At 37.9% G+C, this 21,561-nt stretch overlaps 1 protein-coding gene and 1 long non-coding RNA gene across 3 annotated transcripts in view; both read left to right on the forward strand.

Annotated features, from left to right (window-relative positions):
• LOC139936001 (uncharacterized) overlaps positions 1-21,561 on the forward strand; it is a 98,273-nt gene that overhangs the window by 72,831 nt on the left and 3,881 nt on the right. Inside the window, exon 3 of the long non-coding RNA XR_011785876.1 lies at positions 4,005-4,120. This is a non-coding gene — a long non-coding RNA (uncharacterized lncRNA). The remainder of the gene's footprint in view (positions 1-4,004; positions 4,121-21,561) is intronic.
• On the forward strand, positions 6,735-20,811 carry LOC139935999 (vascular endothelial growth factor A-like). Of its 2 annotated transcripts, XM_071930693.1 has the most exons (8): positions 6,735-7,427; positions 8,850-8,925; positions 10,072-10,314; positions 12,073-12,153; positions 12,412-12,593; positions 12,983-13,230; positions 19,537-19,650; positions 20,101-20,811. In XM_071930693.1, exons 1-8 carry the CDS (start codon positions 7,308-7,310, stop codon positions 20,123-20,125), a joined length of 1,089 nt encoding a protein of 362 aa, XP_071786794.1. In that variant the 5' UTR covers positions 6,735-7,307; the 3' UTR covers positions 20,126-20,811. The 2 variants fall into 2 exon arrangements, with proteins under 2 accessions (XP_071786794.1, XP_071786795.1); XM_071930694.1 differs by lacking the exon at positions 12,073-12,153 and having other exon boundaries at positions 6,740-7,427.

Here is a 21,561-nt window from a genome sequence, read left to right on the forward strand (position 1 = left end):
ATATCAAACGGTTACAAACGCTTTTCAAAGACCAACTCGACCAATAAAAGGCAACGTGTTCCTTTAAAGGAACACGTTGCCTTGGATCGGTCGAGTTGGTCTTTGAAAATCGTTCTGTAACCGTTTGTTGTAAAATGTATATGGTTAGAAAGATATTGTAAAAGTAGAATACAATGATCTACACAAATATGCCTCAAAATTGCGTGGTTTTCTTTTTACCCTGTCGACTATTACACGGTCGGCCATTTATGGGAGTCAAAATTTTTACTCCCATAAATGGCCGACCGTGATGGTTCGCGACGTAAAAGGAAAACCGTGCAGTTTCGAGTGATACTTGTGTGGATCATTATATTCTACACTTAAAACATCTTTCGAACCATATGCATTTCATAACAAACGGTTTCAAACGCTTTTAATAGACCAACTCGTCCGATCCAAGGCAACGTGTTCCTTTAAAACTCAGAGACGAGTTAATTATGTGGTGAGAATTACGTAGCAGAATACTTGCGCTGGTGCCGTGAAAGTTGAAAGTTTGGAGTACTATGTTTTACCATGACATAGAAACGTCATTAATGCCCGTCATGACTGATGGGTTCGATTAATTATTTACGGATAAACCATCAGCGTGGTTTTTTTTTACGTAATTGTTTTTACGATCATATGAATGCGTGCTATTGCTACGGTTCACTTCAACAGGGCCACTGGGAAGGGGTAGGTCAAGTAGACTCTTCTGGGCAGTGGAAGGGGGCAATATCCGGCAGATTTTGGGGGAGTGCGTGGCTTCAGCTGGTATGCGATTTTGGGCAGTGAGGTCATCGGCCGTCAGAGAGGGTTTTGGGGCATCGGGGGCCTCAATTGGTATTTGGCAGCGGAGGCATCAGCCGTTATTAGGCATTGGGATGGGGGCATCAGCCGGTATTGGGCAGTGGGATGGGGGCATCAGCCGGTATTGGGCAGTGGGGGCATCATCCTGTATTGGGCAGTGGGGGCATCAGCCGTTATTGGGCAGTGGGAGGGGGGCATCAGCCGGTATTGGGCAGTGGGAGGGGGGCATCAGCCGGTATTGGCGGTGGGGGCATCAACTGGTATACGCTTAAGGGCAGAGGGGGATCAGCCGGTATTGGGCAGTGGGGGTATCAACTGGTATACGCTTTAGGGCAGTGGGGGCATCCGCCGGTATTGGGCAATGGGGGCATCGGCCGGTATTGGGCAGTGGGATGGGGGCATCAGCCGGTATTGGGCAGTGGGGGCATCATCCTGTATTGGGCAGTGGGGGCATCAGCCGTTATTGGGCAGTGGGAGGGGGGCATCAGCCGTTATTGGGCAGTGGGAGGGGGCATCAGCCGGTATTGGGCAGTGGGAGGGGGGCATCAGCCGGTATTGGCGGTGGGGGCATCAACTGGTATACGCTTAAGGGCAGAGGGGGATCAGCCGGTATTGGGCAGTGGGGGTATCAACTGGTATACGCTTTAGGGCAGTGGGGGCATCGGCCGGTATTGGGCAATGGGGGCATCGGCCGGTATTGGGCAGTGGGGGCATCAGCCGTTATTGGGCAGTGGGATGGGGGCATCAGCCGGTATTGGGCAGTGGGGGCATCAGCCTATATTGGGGGCATCAGCCTAAATTAGACAGTGGAGTCATCATTCAGCAGCCGCTTTTAGGCACCATACGCTCATGTCGTTTTTACTCCTGGCCGTAAATCGTCGACGCCATCGTCAGGTCTCTTGTTAGTCTTGGTGCAAGACGTTCTTCTTAAGTTTGTAAAACCACGACCCTAACTATAATCAACACTATACACAATGTGCGCGGCACGGGGAGCAGTGGATCGCAATAGTTGAATGATAATGACAACAACGTCTTGCACCTTTACATGGGAATTTACAATAATTGACTCACATCCCCTCCTACGAAAAAAAGACGCAGAATATATGTTTTCTTTACAGTTTGGTTTGGATGCATTGATTTGAATTGGACCAACCATGATGACTCACTACGATAGGGGTGCATACCGACCTGGTTTTAGTAATTATTGCCTTTTACTGCTAATTGCAAAGGTAATTCCATCTACTACAGTGCTTAGGGTGATTTGTGCATTCACATCACCATCGGGAGTAGTCTCAGCTTCATGAAATGTAATTTTAAAAAGTATTATGAAAATCGATTGTTACTATTGAGTTCTTGTTATACCTCGGTAACAAATTGTGAAGTTTGATTGGTCGAGAACCAACCACGTGCCGTGCAACAAATACGCATGTATACAATATGGTGAAAACTGTTACGTTATCGCTATTAATCATTAAAGGGAAGGTACACTGTTGGTAATTGTCAAAGACCAGTGTTCTCACTTAATGTATCTCAACATATGCATAAAATAACAAATTTGTGAAAATTTGAACTCAATTGGTCATCGGAGTTGGGAGAAAATGATGAAAGAAAAAACACCCTTGTTGGACGAACTTGTGTGCTTTCAGCCAGATAGAAATAAAAGACTTCTAGCTAGAAGTCTTTTATTATTTTAGTGAGAAATCACCTCTTTCTCAAAAACTACATTAATTCAGAGGGAGTCGTTTCCCACAATGTTTTATACCATCAACAGCTCTCCAATGCTCGTTACAGTTTTTAAGTCAGTTTTTAAGTTAATATTTGTTTTGAGTAATTACCAAACGTGTACCTTCCCTTTAAAGATTGACAATAAAGATATCGCTATATTGTACGATCCATTGGAAACCTATAGATCGCTATTTATATTTGAAATAGAACTGTCTCCATATTGTAAGATATAACAAACACAACAACAACAATAACAATAACAAAGCAATAAGAAGAAAACACCTTTCAATTTGCTTTACACCCCCCCCCCCCTCCCGCCCCTTCTAAACAGCTCCCTGGATCCCTTAGTGTTTTATCTGTCTGTTGTATTTTACCAAAAAGAATACTCAATTCTCCCCAATAGTTATTCCTCAAACTCCGGCTAAAACTGTACCATTGAAAAATACAATAAGCAAGTGGAAATATCCACATAACGTCGTTCCAATACAGAGTGGAATGTACTTTTTTTTATGAGTTGCAGAACTCCATTATTCCCAAGGTAGAGTGGAAGGGGTGATAAAACTTATTATCTGTAAGTAGGAATTTTACTGGTATGTTTTAATGAGCGAGGGGCGCCAGGCTGATAGAAAAAAATATTAATTGCTTGAAAGCATACTTGAATATTTCGTTTTATAGACCGTTGTACTTGTTGTAATAGCTCATTATTGGGCAAGTGAGGGGGTCACTGTTTAACATAATTCATGCGAAAACCATTCTTAAGCCTGGTCCCAATTTCACAGAACTGCTAGCAGAACATAATTATTGCTTAATAGTTTCTTGCTAAGCACATTTTTTTTTTTTTATTATTGGTTTATTAAAACACAGTCAAACATTGCAGCTACAAGCTGAATTGAGTTTAAAATACAGAGATTCATACAAAAATCGAAAAGTTTAAAAATTACAAAAAAAAACATTAAGAATTACAAACTGTTTTTATACATTAAAAGGGCAAACTGGCTAGTGCCAGTAACAAATTAGGTAAAACAAAAAATTGCACAGCAAGTCACCTTAAAGGAACAAGGCGAAGGGTTGGGGACAAATAGGCAAGCCAGCTGAGTGAACAAAAATCAAGAGCTATTGTTGAGTGCTTGGACAAGGGATGCAACTATTTTTGTAACGACCAGTTCTACATTTTGGGGGGCACATTTTGTTGGCATTCCGCAAGTTGTTGTTTTTGTTTGGTGGGAGCCAGTGCCTGTAATTTTCAAATGAGCTGGATACCAGTTAACAGATTGTACATGTGACATGGTATATTAGTGGTAACCTTATTCTGGCAAGTATAATTTTGTTGTGCTTAGCTACTTTTCTGCTTAAGTTAGCTCTTCTATATTGGGCACTGGTCCTAGCTTCGAAGAGGTGCCTAACGACTGCATTAATATTGGTTAAATGAATCTATTTTATTATTATATCCACAGTGGTGAGGCGACGATAAAGCTGTTGCACCGCCCTCTATCGGGAAGCAACGGGACAAAACATCTATGAATTTCGCCACAACAAAAATAAGAACTTGACGCAGAAAAGATTAAACTTGGTGAGTTTATTGTTTTCATGTAACTATTTTGAAGTTGAGACGGAAAGAATTTTGTAGAAAGAAAGAAGATATGTTGTTGATTTGCATAACACCTTGGTAAAACATCTACTGTTCGTCTTATTTTGGTAATTGTGCTCCTATTTTCAAGAAAAGATCATCTTCGGGCCGTTTCCGAATTGGCGGCTACAGCTACGGCTACAACTGTTGCCAAGGGTGTTGCTACGGACGCCATATACCTCAACGCTCGATGACGCGGAAATCTAGCCGTAGCCGTAACTTAAGCCACCAGGGCCCAATTTCATAGCGCTGCTAAGCACCAAAATTTGCTTAGCATGACGATTGTTCCTTGATAAAAACAGGAATGCCATCCAAATTTCCAGTCTTTGCATGTTGCTTCTTATTTGTATTCAGCTGTTGTTTGCTAGTCCTGAAAATCACGTGGGAATTTGGTTGGCATTCCAGTTTTTATAAAGGGAGAAATTTCATGCTAAGCAAATTTGTGTGCTTAGCAGCGCTATGCAATATTGGGCCCAGTTCGGACACTGCTTTAGGCCTTGTCAATCCTGTCATGGACAAACAGTATGAGGGCGCTCTTGTGCATTCTCAGTCTCTTCGTAATATGGCTCTGCTAATTTCTGCAGAGCTCGCTCGTACGTTTACCCAAGAAAGCGCATAATTATATAGACTGATCAGCGCAAAATTCCGCGGTAAGCAGAACTATGAAATTATGCCCTGGGCAAACAAAACAGAATGTTTGAAATAAGTCGTAATAACAACATGGAGCCACCCCGATAGTCCTACAAGGAAACACACGTTGAGCGCCAGAAAACTATATACTCGACATAATAATGAGATCTCAAGTATTTATTTGCAGTTATTATTATTTAAGATGATAAAACAAAGTTTTGGGGGTTTTTAGCCTTCGAGAAAGACTCTGCTAGGGTCAAAACATCAGGCCATTAACTATTTGTTGCATTTATACCATAGGTCCTTTCGGTAGCAGTTTGTAACAGATAATTCTATGTCCTAAAATACAATAATGTCATAGAACCATCGCCAAATCAGGAAGCACAACGGACTTTCGATGTAGGTTTCGGTTTACGATCAAACAAGGGACCCGTCTATTTTATTTGTTTAAGGACCGCAGTTGCGTGCAATGGTTTGCATCCTGGATACAACTCGAAGTATCGCGGATTTCTTTTTTTAACAGGAAACTACACCAACCACAGATGATAGAATAATTATCATGTTTCCGTGTTTGGTTGTACTCAATTTTAATTTTTATTTGTATTTACCATCTTTGTTTATACTTCTACAGCTATATATAAATCTACAGCCCTATGGAAGTGTTATTTCTGCAAATCAGGCTTGACTTTTGGATTATGTTTTAATTCAAATCGCTCAAAATCTTGTTGTTTTGAAATTACCCCTTATACTTTTAAAGTATCTTTCTAACCATTGGCCTGTTTATTTCATAACGAACGCTTTTTATTGTCCCAAGCGCCAAATCCGAAGGCAATGTTTTTTTTTGTTTTTTTTTCTTCTTCTTTTTCCTTTTTAAAACGTTCTTTGAATAATATCACTGCCATTGGATTGATGCATAATATTACTTAGTCAGGTTCATGAAGACCTTCGAAGACGGGTCTCACAAAGATGGTTGCACCTTTTAAGCGAAATGAAAATCATTATTATTATGGCACGATGCCACCCCCAAGGGCAACTATAAAGAGCGATGTAACATGCGCGTGTTTCCGTGATCGTAAAAATATTCTTAATTAAATATTTCTTAAAGTTTCTGTTGTTTAAAAACAACATCAACAAACGCAATCAATTAATATAATTAATTGGGTTGATGCATGTAAAACATGTCAGGCTCATCGTGAATACATTCGTATGGTCTTTCACAGATGGTTGGACTGTTCAAAGGCAGTGGACACTATTGGTATTTACTCAAAATACTTTTTTAGCATAAAACCTAACTTGGTAACGAGTAATGGGGAGAGGTTGATGGTAAACACTTTGTGAGAAACAGCTCCCTCTGAAGTATTTCGAGAAAAAGGAAATTTTTTACGAACTTGATTTTGAGACCTCAGTTTTAGATTTTGAAGTCTCGAAAATCAAGCATCTGAAAGCACACAACTTCGTGTGACAAGGGTGTTTTTTCCCATTATTATCTCGCAACTTCGATGACCAATTGAGCTCAAATTTTCACAGGCTTGTTATTTTATGCATATGTTGAAAAACAACAAGTGAGAAGACTAGTCTTTGACAATTACCAATAGTGTCCAGTGTCTTTAATTAAGTTTAGTTAAAGTAATATAATTGTGGCAACGAAGTGCTTACTCGCGTGCAAAAGAGCAGTGTAACACGCGCTTAATGATGTCTGGGCTTTATTTCCGTGTGGTCGTAAAAAAAATATTCTTGATTAAATTTTCTGTTGTTCAAATTCAACACAAAACGATTAGTTATTCATCAAAATATTAATACAATCAGAACCAGTAACATCAAAGCAGGATACCGCCACCAGCGTCATATGGGGCATCCCCTGAACCAAAACCGCACGCAGACAAGGTGAATCATCCATACTACATAAAGGGGTCCTGACTCAAACTCAACTCACAACAAAATACTACCACCCACTTTCCGTGCCCAGTTTATGATGTCAAAACACCGGTTTCTGACTGTAAGTTGCTCTTGACCACACAACAACAAGAGGAAGTTGACAAATTCGACTATAATGGGATACTATATCGTGTGGAATCCAGGATGGAAGTTGAGTATTTAAGCACATGCTTCAAACAAAATTCAACGAGTTATAGACGGCTTTGATTCCTGGTGACTGGTAGTCCGGTAAAAGTCCCTGACCGCGACACGGTGCAGTTTCTCCCAGGTAGCTCAGTTGCGATTTCCATACCAGGGACGCAGAGCATCTTTCGGGGGAAGAACAATCGGTGAATCACCCACCCTCTAACTTCAGAACAGTCCTCTACTTTCAAAAGCCGGAACAATTGGTGATTTTCAGTCAGATCTCAACTGTTTGAAAATCCACATGGAAAGTGAAGGGAGTTAGAGTGCATTGAACTCGTCAACTTCAACACAGTGTCAGTGTTTGGCGGGCTTCAGATTGTGGTGTTGGACTATTTCATACGGCACACGTGTATAGGGAGCGCATAGTGTGGTTTTTAAGATGGCCAAGTGTGCGGTTACTACTAATTACTCCAAAGGAGCAATAAATCTATGTTGTATTTTGATGGTTTTGGTTACGGTGGCAACTGTTTGTATCAACGCAGAAGCACATTCGACTCGGGTAAGTCAATTTCACAAATCTGTATTTAATTCACTAATGCTAATTTATCGATTTTTCTGTAGAATACTGTTGACTAGAAAAACTATCTGATGCACTTTTTAAGCGAAATTGATTTTCTTTTTAATTAACCGACCTTTGCGGAGTCTGCCTGCAATCATCTCCTAAAATTAAAGGCCTAGATTATTTCCACTTGCAAAAGATTCGAGTTTTACCTTTTGTCGTTGTAGTTAATTTCTTATTTTGAAACTTAGACTATGTGTGACCACATGTCATTGGAAAAAAGGATAAATTTGGTTTTGTGAAAAGCTACATATTAGGCCTAAACAATTCAGCGTAATGTTTTCTAGAAACTCAACAATAAGTCAGATTGGATTGTATTGAACAGCCTCGGTGTTCATTCACTCAGTACTTTGTATTGAAACTCTGTATAGGCCTACTTTGTATTGACTACATTCGGTTAGGAAACGCAGTATCCACAAAATCAACAGTTGTTCCGACTTAAAGGCAGTGGACACTATTGGTAATTACTCAAAATAATTATTAGCATAAAACCTTTCTTGATTACGAGTAATGGGGAGAGGTTGATGGTATAACACATTGTGAGAAACGGCTCCCTCTGAAGTGCCATAGTTTTTGAGAAAGAAGTAATTTTCCACGGATTTGATTTCGAGACCTCAGATTTAGAACTTGAGGTCTCGAAATCAACCATCTAAACGCACACAACTTCGTGTGACAAGGGTGTTTTCTTCTTTCATTATTATCTCGCAACTTTGATGACCGATTGAGCTCAAATTTTCACAGGTTTGTTATTTTATGCATATGTTGAGATACACCAACTGTGAAGGCTAGTCTTTAACAGTTACCAATAGTGTCCACTGCCTTTAAATATAGTAAGCATTTTCCTTATTTTTTATCAAATACCTTACTTCGTAGAATCAGGTTCAAAAACAAAGTTTCTTTTCTTCAAAGAGTTTGCATATCATTGAAAAATATATTCTACAAATGTTTACAGATATGCACAAAACACAGACTGTTGGAATTGAAACAAGTTTGTGAGAACATGTTCAGCCACAATCATGTCGCGTAAATCAACAGTTAAGCCGTCCTTAATATTCTTTTACAAAATTCCCTATTCTCAAAAATCGGAGGCCAACTTGATGACAAACATGACATTCATGGTATAAAGATGATTGCGATGGGATAACTCCCCTCTAAATTGTTTGAAATCAGTGAAAATATAGGCCTACGTTGTTCGGTTACATAAAGTGTGCACATTAGTACTTGAAAATTACCAATCCATTTGCAATCCATTTGCTATTTGATATGAACTCTCCAGATGTTGAAATGTTTTTAAAACTATGCATAACCGAAATGTACTTTCGTTTTGCATTTTGCCATTACTTGTATTCCGTTTTCTTGCAGGTTCCTTCATCAGTTTTGTTTGCAATGAAAGAAGTCAGAACAATAGAAGACTTGTTACAACTTTTGGAACAACGAGGTAGGCCAACTGTTGTACTTTTAATTTTAAAATACATTTTATTTTTTTTAATTTGTAAACAATGTAAGGTTTTGTTGACAACAGACGAACCCAACATCAGAAACAATCTCTAAATTATTTATTGACTGAAGTGGCAGTCGGCGATAACTATTGTATTAATCAGTAATAGGTAATCGGCCATTATGATCTAATGTATTCACACTCAGTTTCAATTCAACCCCTGGTCAGAAGTTATATCTGACTATTTTGTTTGTGTCTTTGTGATGTGCACTTGTTGTAATTGCCAAAGACTATTTTCATTTGGTGTATCCCAACATATGTACTAAATAACAAAACTGTACAAATTTAGGCTCAATTGGTTATCAATTTGCAAGTTGCAAGTTAATAATGAAAGAAAACAAAACAAAAGTAAATAAATAAAGCGCAATGGCTTTGTTTTACATTGATTGTCAATATTTCACAATACATGCAGACAGTTGCCTTCTGTATCCAGGGGCATATTCTATGCAAGGGCATTATGTACTGATATGTCTCATCTGTGATAATTCACTTTCACAAAAACAAGTTCATGACCTCAAATAAGTGTGAATATGTTTACATTCAACCGCAGGTGCACTATTTAATTAAACTAAAAGGTACTCTTAAAAAGCTGATGAATAATTTTACAGCATAGGTCTATTGGTTTAAAACAAACATCACACAATTTGTTAATGTGATGCAAAGTGAATTATTCAATTTACTGTTCATTTCAGATCGATGATAATCTTATTCCCGAATGGCGATACCACCGATTCAGTTCAATACAATCAATTCACTCATTTGAAATGATTATCCCTATATACGTGAAAATCATTATACGACAACAAGTTACACATAAAAAGAATTCTGCTATACAAAAGTTTTTAAACTGTTAACAAACATCAAGTTTGTACATGAAAAGTAATTGATGACCTTACTTCACTTCTGAAGAAACACCTAGTTCCTCAAAGAGGGTCAATATCCATCGCTATAATAATATCATAGTTAATTTTTTTAATCTGCACAAACAAATTCCCGTGAAAGATTGGTATGTAGTACTTCCGCTCCTGCATAGTTCTAAAATTAAGGACTCTACTTTATTTTCTCTTTTCTGCAATTCCGAAACAGAAACTGAAATGAAGACAACCACATCAAAACACATTCCTTGGAGTCAAAGACAAGAAAAGGAAAGTTGGGAAGACGATGATGAAGATAGCGACGATGACGATGACGATGATGATGATGATGATGATTGGGAAGATGAGGTAGAGGAGGGTGGTGTATATCAACCTGACAATAAGAAACCCGACCCCGGTGTCCTGTCTGGTATGGCTGAGCAGATGGGGCTGAAGTTAACATCCTCAAAGTTTTGTAAGAGCAAGTTTAAACTTCAATTTATTTTGATTTATTTGATTTAATACACATACAAGAGTAGGACTCCCACAGCTCACAGAGAGAATTAATACAATTTATGTTATCACCGTACAAAAAAATTTAATTGATTGTATCTCCTTCATTCGTTGACATATTTACCCGGTTCTACCCATCACCAATGTATGATTTTAAAGCACTTTACTAACTCCGTAGATTTGTTCGATATATAGGGCGAAAAATCCACTCACCTCGGCTAGGAATCAAACTGATTATCATAATTATTTCTGAGAGTACATTAAGTGCTCAATATTGGGGGCATGTGGAATATTTGTATTGCATGTTGCCCATTTCACACAGAACCCAATAACAAAGAGCTGCTTATAGGATCAACAAGATAGCTAGCTATAAGCACAGCAAAATTGTCATTCACATTAATTTGTGCTTAGCAGAACATTGTTAAGCGATATTATCTACTTAAGCAGCTCTATGAAATTGGGCCCTTGTCGGTATGTTGAGCTGCTTGAGCAAATATACTACCTTAAAAAAATCCCTTATTTACAAGTTGTCACATGTATGTGACATAATATTTTGGCTGGTAACCTTGTTTTGGTTAGCTTAATTTTGTTTTGCATATAGCTTGATTTTTTGCTTGAGCAGCTCTATGAAATTGGGCTAAAACGAATCAGGTGACATTTTTACTGCTCACTCCTGGGAAATAGCTGGTTGGGGAAATTATAAGCGAGATAACCTGGGGTTAGGACACTTGCATCTTAAAGGCAGTGGACACTATTGGTAATTATTCAAAATAATGATTAGCATAAAACCTTACTTGGTAACGAGTAATCGGGAGAGTTTGATAGTATAATACATTGTGAGAAACGGCTCCCTCTGAAGTGACGTAGTTTTCGAGAAAGAAGTTATTTTTCCACGGATTTGATTTTCGAGATCTCATAATTAGATTTTGAGGTCTCGAAATCAAGCATCTGAAAGCACACAACTTCGTTTGACAAGGGTGTTTTTTCTTTCATTATTATCTCGCAACTTCGACTACCAATTGAGCCCAAATTTTCACAGGTTTGTTATTTTGTGAGTGTTGAGATACACCAAGGGAGAAGACTGGTCTTTGACAATTAGCAGTAGTGTCCAGTGTCTTTAAAGGAATATGGGTTGTGGTTAAAGTTCCCCTGGAATTACGTGGGGATTTCTTTCACATGAATTGGTTCGATGTGAAAAGGGCTTCAGATTGTTTTCTTTGCTATTTACGGTTTCTAAAAACACAGTGTAAAATAATAGTTTACAGTGTTTACAGTGAAAATTATCCATTGATATCGGGGGCAAGATTGAAAACTAATTGCACTTGGTTCCGGTTGCAAGAATTACATCATATGCAAACCAGACAAATTTGATTATACAACTTGCATTTTAACCCTGCAGATGAAAGTTGACTAACAATTGTTGTTGTTTACTAATATCATGCACTTATAAGTTCTTGTTTTGCGAGTCTCCACAGTTTACTACTAATAATAATATTATTTTGTTTATGTTCACTTAACACTGGAAATGTGAGGACTGGTTGGCTTTGCGTTAGACGGCTGTGGCACACGACTACATTGTTTTGCTTTTCGAAAATAATACAGGCCTAATCAAGTTTATTCAAATATGGCATTGCATACTATTTTTAGTTACTATCATTAACCAATTGACTTTATTTGATGGCCAATTGTTGATGGTTAATGTTGGTTTTTTCATAATTAGCTAGGAGAAGTACACGTAGAGGATTCATTCAGGAATTATCACAAGCTTTGAGCCGCCAGTCCCCACAAGAATTTTCATTAAGTGAGTAAATTTTGAAGAGGAATGTCTTTTTATTTGTTGTAGTTTAACTGCAGTTGTTATGACTGTTTGATTAGAAAGTTAGTGCCTGGGATTTGTTTGTAGTTCTAAGTGGTACTCAGTTATTACTCGTTAGGACATTTCATGCAGAAACAGTTTCCATGGTAGTTGTACATTGTATCAACATTGTATCAACTTTAAATTATATTGATAAATATTAAACTAACTTTGCTGCCGTTCCTGCTCTTCACTTTCTTACAGATGATGTTGCCGAGCTTCCTCCATGCATCCCCAGAGAGTCTTTAGTAACAGTCACTACAGATCCCAATGAGCCTAATGTAATCTACTGGCCATCATGTGTTACCGCTAAACGGTGTGGAGGTTGCTGCAGTAATGAACTATTTGACTGCCAGGCAACACGATCAGAAATACTGCAAAAAGACGTAAGTGAGCCAGGTTTACACAGAAACAGATTTCAGAACAAAATTAAGGTTTTTTTTCAGTTTTTATGCCCGTGCCCAAAGTATACACTCGGTGAATTTGTTAATCGAACAGTTATGACCTTAAAGACAACACACCAGCACACCAACAGTTATCCAAAATATTGTTCTTGTCATTGGAACTTATTTCTCAGATATCAAGTAATTTTCTATACTTTTTTTAGGGTTTAGTACTTGAAATAACTTGATATCTCAGAAGAAAAAAAACTCTTCTTTCTTGTTTTTTTTCTGGAATGTCCATTTTTCATTAATCATAAAGTCAAATTTATTTGAAAATTAAAAAAAATATCCAGTAAACACCAGCTCCTTTCCCGTCAATTTAAACCCCAAAGATCGTCAAAATGGAGTACAATCCCAAAGTCTCTCCCAGCCTTCAGTACGGTGGGATCGTTTCCAAAAACATCACGCAGGACACCAACTGTAGCTGCCAATGCAAGGTCAAGTCCCAAGACTGCGACCCTGCCACCCAGCTCTACAGCAACTGCCAGTGTAAGTGCAGGGCGTGGGTCAGTTGCCCACCTAGGAAGATCTGGGACCCCGTCAGGTGTCGGTGCACCTGTAGTACTCCGTCGTCTCAGAGGTAATTTTGTTAACTTTTTTTTTATCGCCCAACTCACAAGGCCGGACGCAATTATGTTTGTACATCAAAATTGCCACTGTCGATGTGCTCCTTAATGGGGATTTTTGTCTTCTTCTAAATCGATTCAAAAAAGGGAATCCTTAACAAAAATCAGGACAATTTTTGAGGATGGCAATTTTGATGTACAGACAAAAAACTGCAGGCCACTTCAATGTGAGGGCTACACTTAAAGACAATGGACACTATTGGTAATTGTCAAAGACCAGTCTTCTCACTTGGTGTATCTCATCATATACATAAAATAACAAACCTGTGAAGATTTGAGCTCAATCGAAGTTGCGAGATAATAATGAACGAAAAAAACACCCCTGTCACACAAAGTTGTGTGCGTTTAGATTGTTGATTTCGAGACCTCAAGTTCTAAATCTGAGGTCTCGAAATCAAATTCGTGGAAAATTACTTCTTTCTCGAAAAGTATGGCACTTCAGAGTGAGCCGTTTCTCACAATGTTTTATACCATCAACCTCTCCCCATTACTCGTCACCAAGTAAGGTTTTACGCAAATAACTATTTTGAGTAATTACCAACAGTGTCCACTGCCTTTAACTGATCTGGGCTATTGACCCAGATCAACCGCCGCCAGGGGCGCGTTTCCACCTACTGCTGGAGCTGAAACAGGGTTAACCCCTTCACAACCCGTATAAGGACATAGGCCAGGGTAAAGTAGAGCAGAATGCACTACCTTTATCAACTAAAATTGCGAATATCTCGATATCTTAAAGTGTCGGCCTACATTGGGGGCAGGGGATTCACATTTACAAATGTGTTTTGTATCAACGGGGAATACAAAAAAGGAACACAAAATACCATTAAAAATCCCATGGTGTTTCACAGCAAGACTCCAAAAGCGCCAAAGTGATCTCGCTCGTGACGTCATCACATGACAACACAGTCATCACATGACAACACAGTGAACGATTTCCCTTGTATACAGCATACCAAAATGCATACACAACATACCAAAATGCTACTAAAAAAGTTTCAGTTGTTGCTCAATAATATTACCATTTTGCTACTACTCAATTGTAAGCATTCAGTGAACACAAAGTTTGTCCAGTCTAAATATTTCACTACGCAAAAGTGCTGGATGAAATCGGTGTTCCGTGCATCACGTGGATTAGATTTACCAGTGGTTATACATTCGATTGTTTGTGGAGTTGTTGCCATTCTTCGTCGCGGTAGGTCGATTGGATTATTGATGGGACCTGAGATCTGAACTGAAATATGATAGATGTTGGGGTTGATATAGACCTTGGGGTTGGAATATGACACGAGTGATATACAATTGGGAAAAATGTATTCAGTCAGTTATGAAGAGATATTATGCATGGTGCTGGAGCTGACCCATTAAGTGTGTGATAGTTTCACTTTGAAGGGAATGCAAACACAAATTATTATATTCTGTACTTGCCATACATCTTGATTAAAGATATTTAAAGACATCACTAAAACAAACTGAATATTTGTCCTGGCTGACATTTTAAGTGAGAACTTGATAGATAAAATGACGCGCAAAAAGTTTATCTTGAAAGGTACCAAAACAGAGGTGCCATTTCCATCATTTTAACGTGAAATTACTGAATGTTGACAGTGTGGTGCCCCCTCTTGACGTAAAGGGGAATGGTTAATCGCTGACAGAGTGAACCATTTGAGGTCTAGACAGCGCACTGAGTCAGCTTGTAAAACAAAAGAATATCAGGGTTTGGGTTTGTTTGTAATCGATGGAAGCTGAAGAGTTCTCTGTTTGTTTGCTTCATACTTGTTGCTGGTAAATGTTATAGCATTGAGTAAGGCCTTGGATTTCAACTCATGGTGTCTCTATTCCCCTGAAGACGAGCAGAGTATACAGAGTATAAAGGTTTTCTCGGTCAATTTCGGAAAATGAGCAGCCAATTTAACCACGAAGCTATTCTATTTGGCACGAAGATGAATGCTACTGAAAAGGGTCATTCGATTTCGTTTTAAGACTAGTCAAATGTACTCTTACGTTATTCGATTTAACAAAATAATCATTCAATTTAACAATTCATCAAAGCAGCATTCAAATTCACAGACGCTTCTTGAGGCGTGTGTGTCACGAAAAAGAATGGCGATACGCTAAATTGAACAGAGTGCTAAAGGAATTTGACTCGACTCAAAACGAAATTGAATGGCCGAATTCTGAATTTGAAACGCAGTAACAACTGGAGAGGCAAAACAGCTTTAATTCGAACGCATGAAAATGAAATTGACTGCTCATTTGCCGAATTTGACCGAGAAAACCTATACTATAGTGTTCGAAACGTCGAGACCAAACCGGCTCTTTTCAGAGCCAACACCCCAAACAAAAGAGATTTTCACACACGGTTGTACCCGCAAGTCTATCATTTATATTTATAGTTACTCTCATGGTGTCTAGTTTGCAAATTGTTTGGTGCTTTACCTGCCATTTCTTTACAGATTTGATTTCCAATTCTTTACTTTTTAACTCTAAACTTGTTTTAGGTTATAACATATATATAAAACAAAACGCGAAGTATCCTGCAAATCTTCCGGATTGATTTCAAGTCACAAACAGGGTTTTCGAAGTGACATTTGGTGCCCCAGACATGCTGCGAGTGACCTAACCCAGTTAACCCATTTTATGACACATTCTTGGAAGAATTGTTTTCACTGCAAAAGAGTGTGTCCTGGATGTTACCAAGACCAATGAATTGGGTTGATTGTTTGTCGCCCCCTTGAGACGATGCCGTTGAACCTTTGGCCCTTGTATACGTCACGATTTCACCGTCATTTACTGAATAATAATTAAATATCATTTGTAGATGCACTTTCATGAGAACCATCTAAAGTTGCCGGTCAAGCAGAAGTATTTTAATACTAATACTTCTATACTTAAAAGTATATAAGTATTTTGACAAAATTGTTTGGTTTTGGGAAAGCAAGTACTTTCTGGTGATGTAATGTTATGCATTTTTTCCGAGGTCTTCAGGAGTGAATTCCAGAGTCTTGGTGCTATGTTGGAAAAAAGTATGTCCTCGTAACTGGGCATTAATGGGCTCAACCCATATTCAGTGGTTGATGCTTCACTGCATTTCACTGTTTCTGTTTTACGTGACATCTGTCCCGAAAAACTGTAATTTCTTGCATTGTTTTGTTATCAGCAAACACCCCCAGATCAAATTGCTGTTCGTCACCAAAATATTTCAGGAACAGTTGAACTGTTCCTCTCTCTACAATCAGAGCATTGCCGGTGGTATGATTGGGTTTTAGCTCTCTGTGGAATAAAATGTTGTTTTGTGCTTGTTGACCCAGGGGAAGTTCACTCAAGTTGCATTAGACAACTAGTAAAATTTGACTTCAATATTACATTTCTTTGCAATAGGAGCATAGCACCCTCATAGGAGCATAGCACACTCGTGTGGCTTGTAAAACTTGTCACAACAATTGTCTCATCTTTCCATCGGGCGTTAAAGGCAAGTGTGCCGATTTGGCTCAAACTGATACATGTTGGTTGATGTTTCACTGTGTCTGTTTTACATGACATCACCCTGACAATTGCTCTGCGTTGTTTTGTCAGCAAACGACGGTTTTGCATATGCAATCGTGTCCGCCCAGACGCTGCTGCATAATGCAATTGTGTCCGCACGGACACATTTGCATATGCAGTTGTGTCCGCCCCTGTGCAAAACCGTCCTTGCAGTAAATTAAACGCCCTTGGTCGACGGAACACGTTCGCCATTTTTTACAAGCAAATATAAGTGCATGTCATGAATGACATGGGAAATGTTCGGCTGTTGGGTATTCGCTGCAATCATCAAATACGTGAATATTCATGCTGCATATTATGTAGGTTCAGTGCATGCACGCTCGCTTACGCGCGCACATACATGTACAATCATGTACATGTCCGCTGGACGGTTTTTGCATAACCCCGGACACGATTGCATATGCAAAAGTGTCCGAAGCGGACAATATTGCATGGTGGACACAATTGCATCTGACACCGGTGATATGATTGGGGTTTACCCCTCTCTGTGGAATAAATGTTGTTTGTTACCTATTGGGCCACCAAAGGAAGTTCACTCAAGGAGCATTCGACAACTAGTAAAATTTGACTTCAATGTTACTTTTTTTCTGTTTGTTTTTGCAATAGTAGCATATGAGCTTAGTACACCCTTGTGGCCTGTAAAAATTGTCACAACAATTGTTTCAACTTGCCATCGGGAGTTAAAGGAACACGTTGCCTTGGATCGGACGAGTTGGTCAAAACAAAAGCGTTTTTAACCGTTTTATATATAATGCATATGGTTGAAAAGATGTTTTAAAAGTAGCATACAATGATCCACACAAGTTTACCTCCAAATTGCGTGGTTTTCCTTCTACTGTGCGAACTATCACCGTCGGCCATTTATGGGAGTCAAAATTTTGACCCCCATAAATGGCCGACGTGTTAGTCGACGAGGTAAAAGGAAAACCACGCAATTTCGAGGCATGTTTGTGTGGATCATTGTATTCTACTTTTACAACATCTTTCTACCCATATGCATTTTATAAAAAACGGTTACAAACGTTTTTCAAAGACCAACTCGACCGATCCAAGGCAACGTGTTCCTTTAAAAGGCATGTTAGCCGATTTGAAATAATACACAGTTTGAACTTTGATAGCGAGACCAACAAAGCAATTACCGAGATGTCACCCACATTTCTTCTTCAATTTATGATACTTTATTGATCATAACTCATTATTAATATGTATGTATGAAAATATGTATGGAACTAAACAAACAAACAAACAAACAAACAAACAAACAAACAAACAAACAGACAATCACCCTTGCAGTAAACACACTGCTTTAAAGCCAGTGGACACTATTGGTAAATGTAAAATACCAGTCTTCTCACTTGTTGTATCTCAACATATGCACAAATAAACAAACCTGTGAAAATTTGAGCTTGATCGGTCGTCGGAGTTGCGAAATAATAATGAAAGAAAAAACACGATTGTCACACAAAGTTGTGTGCTTTCGAATGCTTGATTTCGAGACCTCAAATTCTAAACTTGAGGTCTCGAAATCAAATTCGTGGAAAAATACTTCTTTCTCGAAAACTACTCCACTTCAGAGGGAGCTGTTTCTCACTATGTTTTACACTACCAACGTCTCCCCATTACCCATTACCAAGTAAGGTTTTATGCTAATAATTATTTTGAGTAATTACCAATAGTGTCCACTGCCTTTAATACATCCTCGAAAATGACCGATTATAGTCTGATCGTCAACAAGCAATGGAAATGAAATTACTACCTTGACCCGCTCGTATTGATATTTAATGAATTTTATTGCCTTTGTTGAATGTCTGAAATCACAACAAACAACTATATTATATATCTGTAACCCAATATATGGGTTGATATGATATCTGGATTGATGGGGTACCTTAAGAGTTCAAGTAAAATCTCACTTACACAATATCATGGGTTGTTCAAATGCCTTTGTAAGTTACTGCCTATAACAGCACACCGGTACAGACCTTATACTTATAGGGCAGCCATATTTTGGTTTGATTAAAACAGAGCTAACAACATTTGCATATTGCAATCAATTAAAGTTGCATTTAACAGATAACGGGGGAAAAAAGTTTCCCAAAACAGGGACGTTTTCAATTTGTTCATCAGAACATGAAAAGATTGGTGGATTTTGAAACTGCATGATGGAGGTGTTGGAGATGAGGTGAAGTTTTCGGTTGCACCAAGTAGGGATTGGTTCTGAAAAGAACTGCAGCTAGACAACTCTAGTTAATTCCTAGTTATTAATTTATTATTTGCTTTTAGATTATATTGTTTTTGTATAATTTAATGCACTGTAGATTCGTTTCTGTGTACTGTTTTATTCTCACAATTGTTTTTTTTTTCTACAAGAGTATGGAATAAACGTTTTATTGAATAAAAAACTCAACGTTTCGATCAATATGCTCTGGTTGTCTTCAGGAGAATGGACAGATTGGTTTATTTTCTGGGGAACTTTCTGCAGAGTCGGGAGAGTTTGCAGCTCGGATAAAACCAACAATCAGTCAACCATTTTAATTGAACGTGAAAATCGAAACCAGGGCCTCGGCTTGTTCTCACCCATATATATATGTCTATGTAATATAGTTGTTTTTAATCTGTTTTTATTCTTTATTAATTTATTTGTGTGGTTTTGGGGGGTGATGTTTTTGTATTTTTTTCTATAAATTTATATGTATTTATTTAATTATTTTGGACAGAACGTGTTCCCGGTTACGGCAGTTTTGGAGCGATGATTCCTGCAGTTGTAGATGTAGGAAAGATCTTGAGGCAAGATGCAGAGCCCCTCATGTTTTTAACCGCAAACGATGCAAGTAAGTGTTTCATTTTTGTCAATCTTTCATCTTGAAGAAGAAAAAATTAATTGTTTCGGCCTGCAGCAGTGAAGTTATTTGGCACAGTTTGCTAAGTGCTTTCCAAATTCTCTTGGGAAAATGCACTGGGCTCACGAGTAATTAATATAGAATCTGTATGATGACAAATCTAATTGAATGATCAGTTTCCCCAAATGCAAAAAAAATATACTATTCGGGAAAAAAATGTTTCTATATTTATATTATTATTATTTTTTTATGTTCGTTAAATAAAGATTTCTCAATGCAAACAACTGCATTATTGAGAAATTTGTTTCCATTTTATAAAATTTTGCTGTTTTTATAAGCCTTGATTTATTTTAATCGTGAACTGCAATCACTGTAGTTTCCTTTATCGATCAAGTTTTTCGTAATTGGAAATCTAAACTGTCTGATCCTTTCCGTCTTTAGATGTGAGAGGCGGTCCACACAATAGACTCTTGATCACAGAAAAGTCAGAGATTTCGAAGGAAGTTTTCATCAAGATCGACAATCTTTTTGGTGACTGGAAATCAATCAAGTTCAGCGAATGTTTGTCCGTCAGACATGCATGCATGATATTTGGTCCTTTGGGACAAAAGTAGGACTATTTGTAACAAGTACATTGTTTCAGGTTATTCAATCACAATTTTCCCAGATTTTTCCCAAGGTCAAAAAAGTCAGCTAAACGTAGGACAAATATCACGCTTGCCTTTAAAGTGCTCTTATTGCAATGAAAAGGGTCTACAGTGGCCTTAAAAATGCTATGTCCGATTTTTGGCCGATTTGACCCAAAAATTTTGATTTAAAATTCAATAGGTATTTTGATGGGGGTCGAGAAAGTTACAAGCCATTGCTCGAAAAAGTCCGCCAATTATTAGTAGCAGTAAAGTGCTCAAAATAAGTCTTTGTCAGGATCCGAGAATATGTCACGTGACCAATTCTAATGTGTTTTATAAGAAACGTTTTAAATTTAAAAGTAAAAGTTAAACTTGTTTTCGTTAGAGCGGGTGATACTCTTTAAAATACCGTTCACTAAAAAAAAAATCTATTTTTTTTATGTTTGGGGCCAAAAATCTAACATAGCATCTTTAATGTTCACATCTCCGAATGTACTTTGTAATTATGCCTCAAGATTTACTCATCTAAAACTCAGGCAGACAATCCTTAACCCCCCTCAACTTATGAGGTGAGATCTTTAAGAAATCAGACATTTTAAAATGAATCACTTTCAAAACTCTTCTCGGTTTTACATATACTTTTTATTTTAAAAGCTGTTAAAAAGGTGTGTATCATAATATAAACAATCTTCTTTAAAAAAAGTTTATGCCCTGAAAAAGTTTTAAAACTGAAAACTTGTATATGTATTCAAACAATTTATGTGTATTCTTTTCCATCTCCTTTTTCAGTGTGTAAATACATAGCCATTGTAATGTGTACATACATGTATATAAATATTAGCTGGAAATGTTCTATAGAGACTCCATTAAACACATAGTTTATCAGAAAGACTTTCATCGTTCTTTTGTGGTACGAGTGTATGGCACTTCTTACCGTCCCAAGTAAAAAAGTAATGCTTAATAGTGAAAATGTGCACACTAAAATATTCGTTGCTAAATTCATTTCCATCTTTTCAACTTGTTTTATTATCATATTATTATTCCCTTTTTAAAATTTAATAGTTTTTATTTTAAAAAAACATTGATTGAGGGATTGTGACCTAAATTTGAAATAAGCCAAACTTTTTAGGCATTTCAAATTTTGCTCCACACTCACCCTTGCAAAAAGTAATGTATGCTTTGTGATAAAAAGCTATTTGCTATTTGAATATCTAGCCATATGAAATACAACAATTGGAAGTTCAGAAGGCTCAAAGCCCATAGGGCAATTTTA

This window comes from Asterias amurensis, chromosome 4 (genome assembly GCF_032118995.1).
Source record: "Asterias amurensis chromosome 4, ASM3211899v1".
Taxonomy (NCBI): Eukaryota; Metazoa; Echinodermata; class Asteroidea; order Forcipulatida; family Asteriidae; genus Asterias; species Asterias amurensis.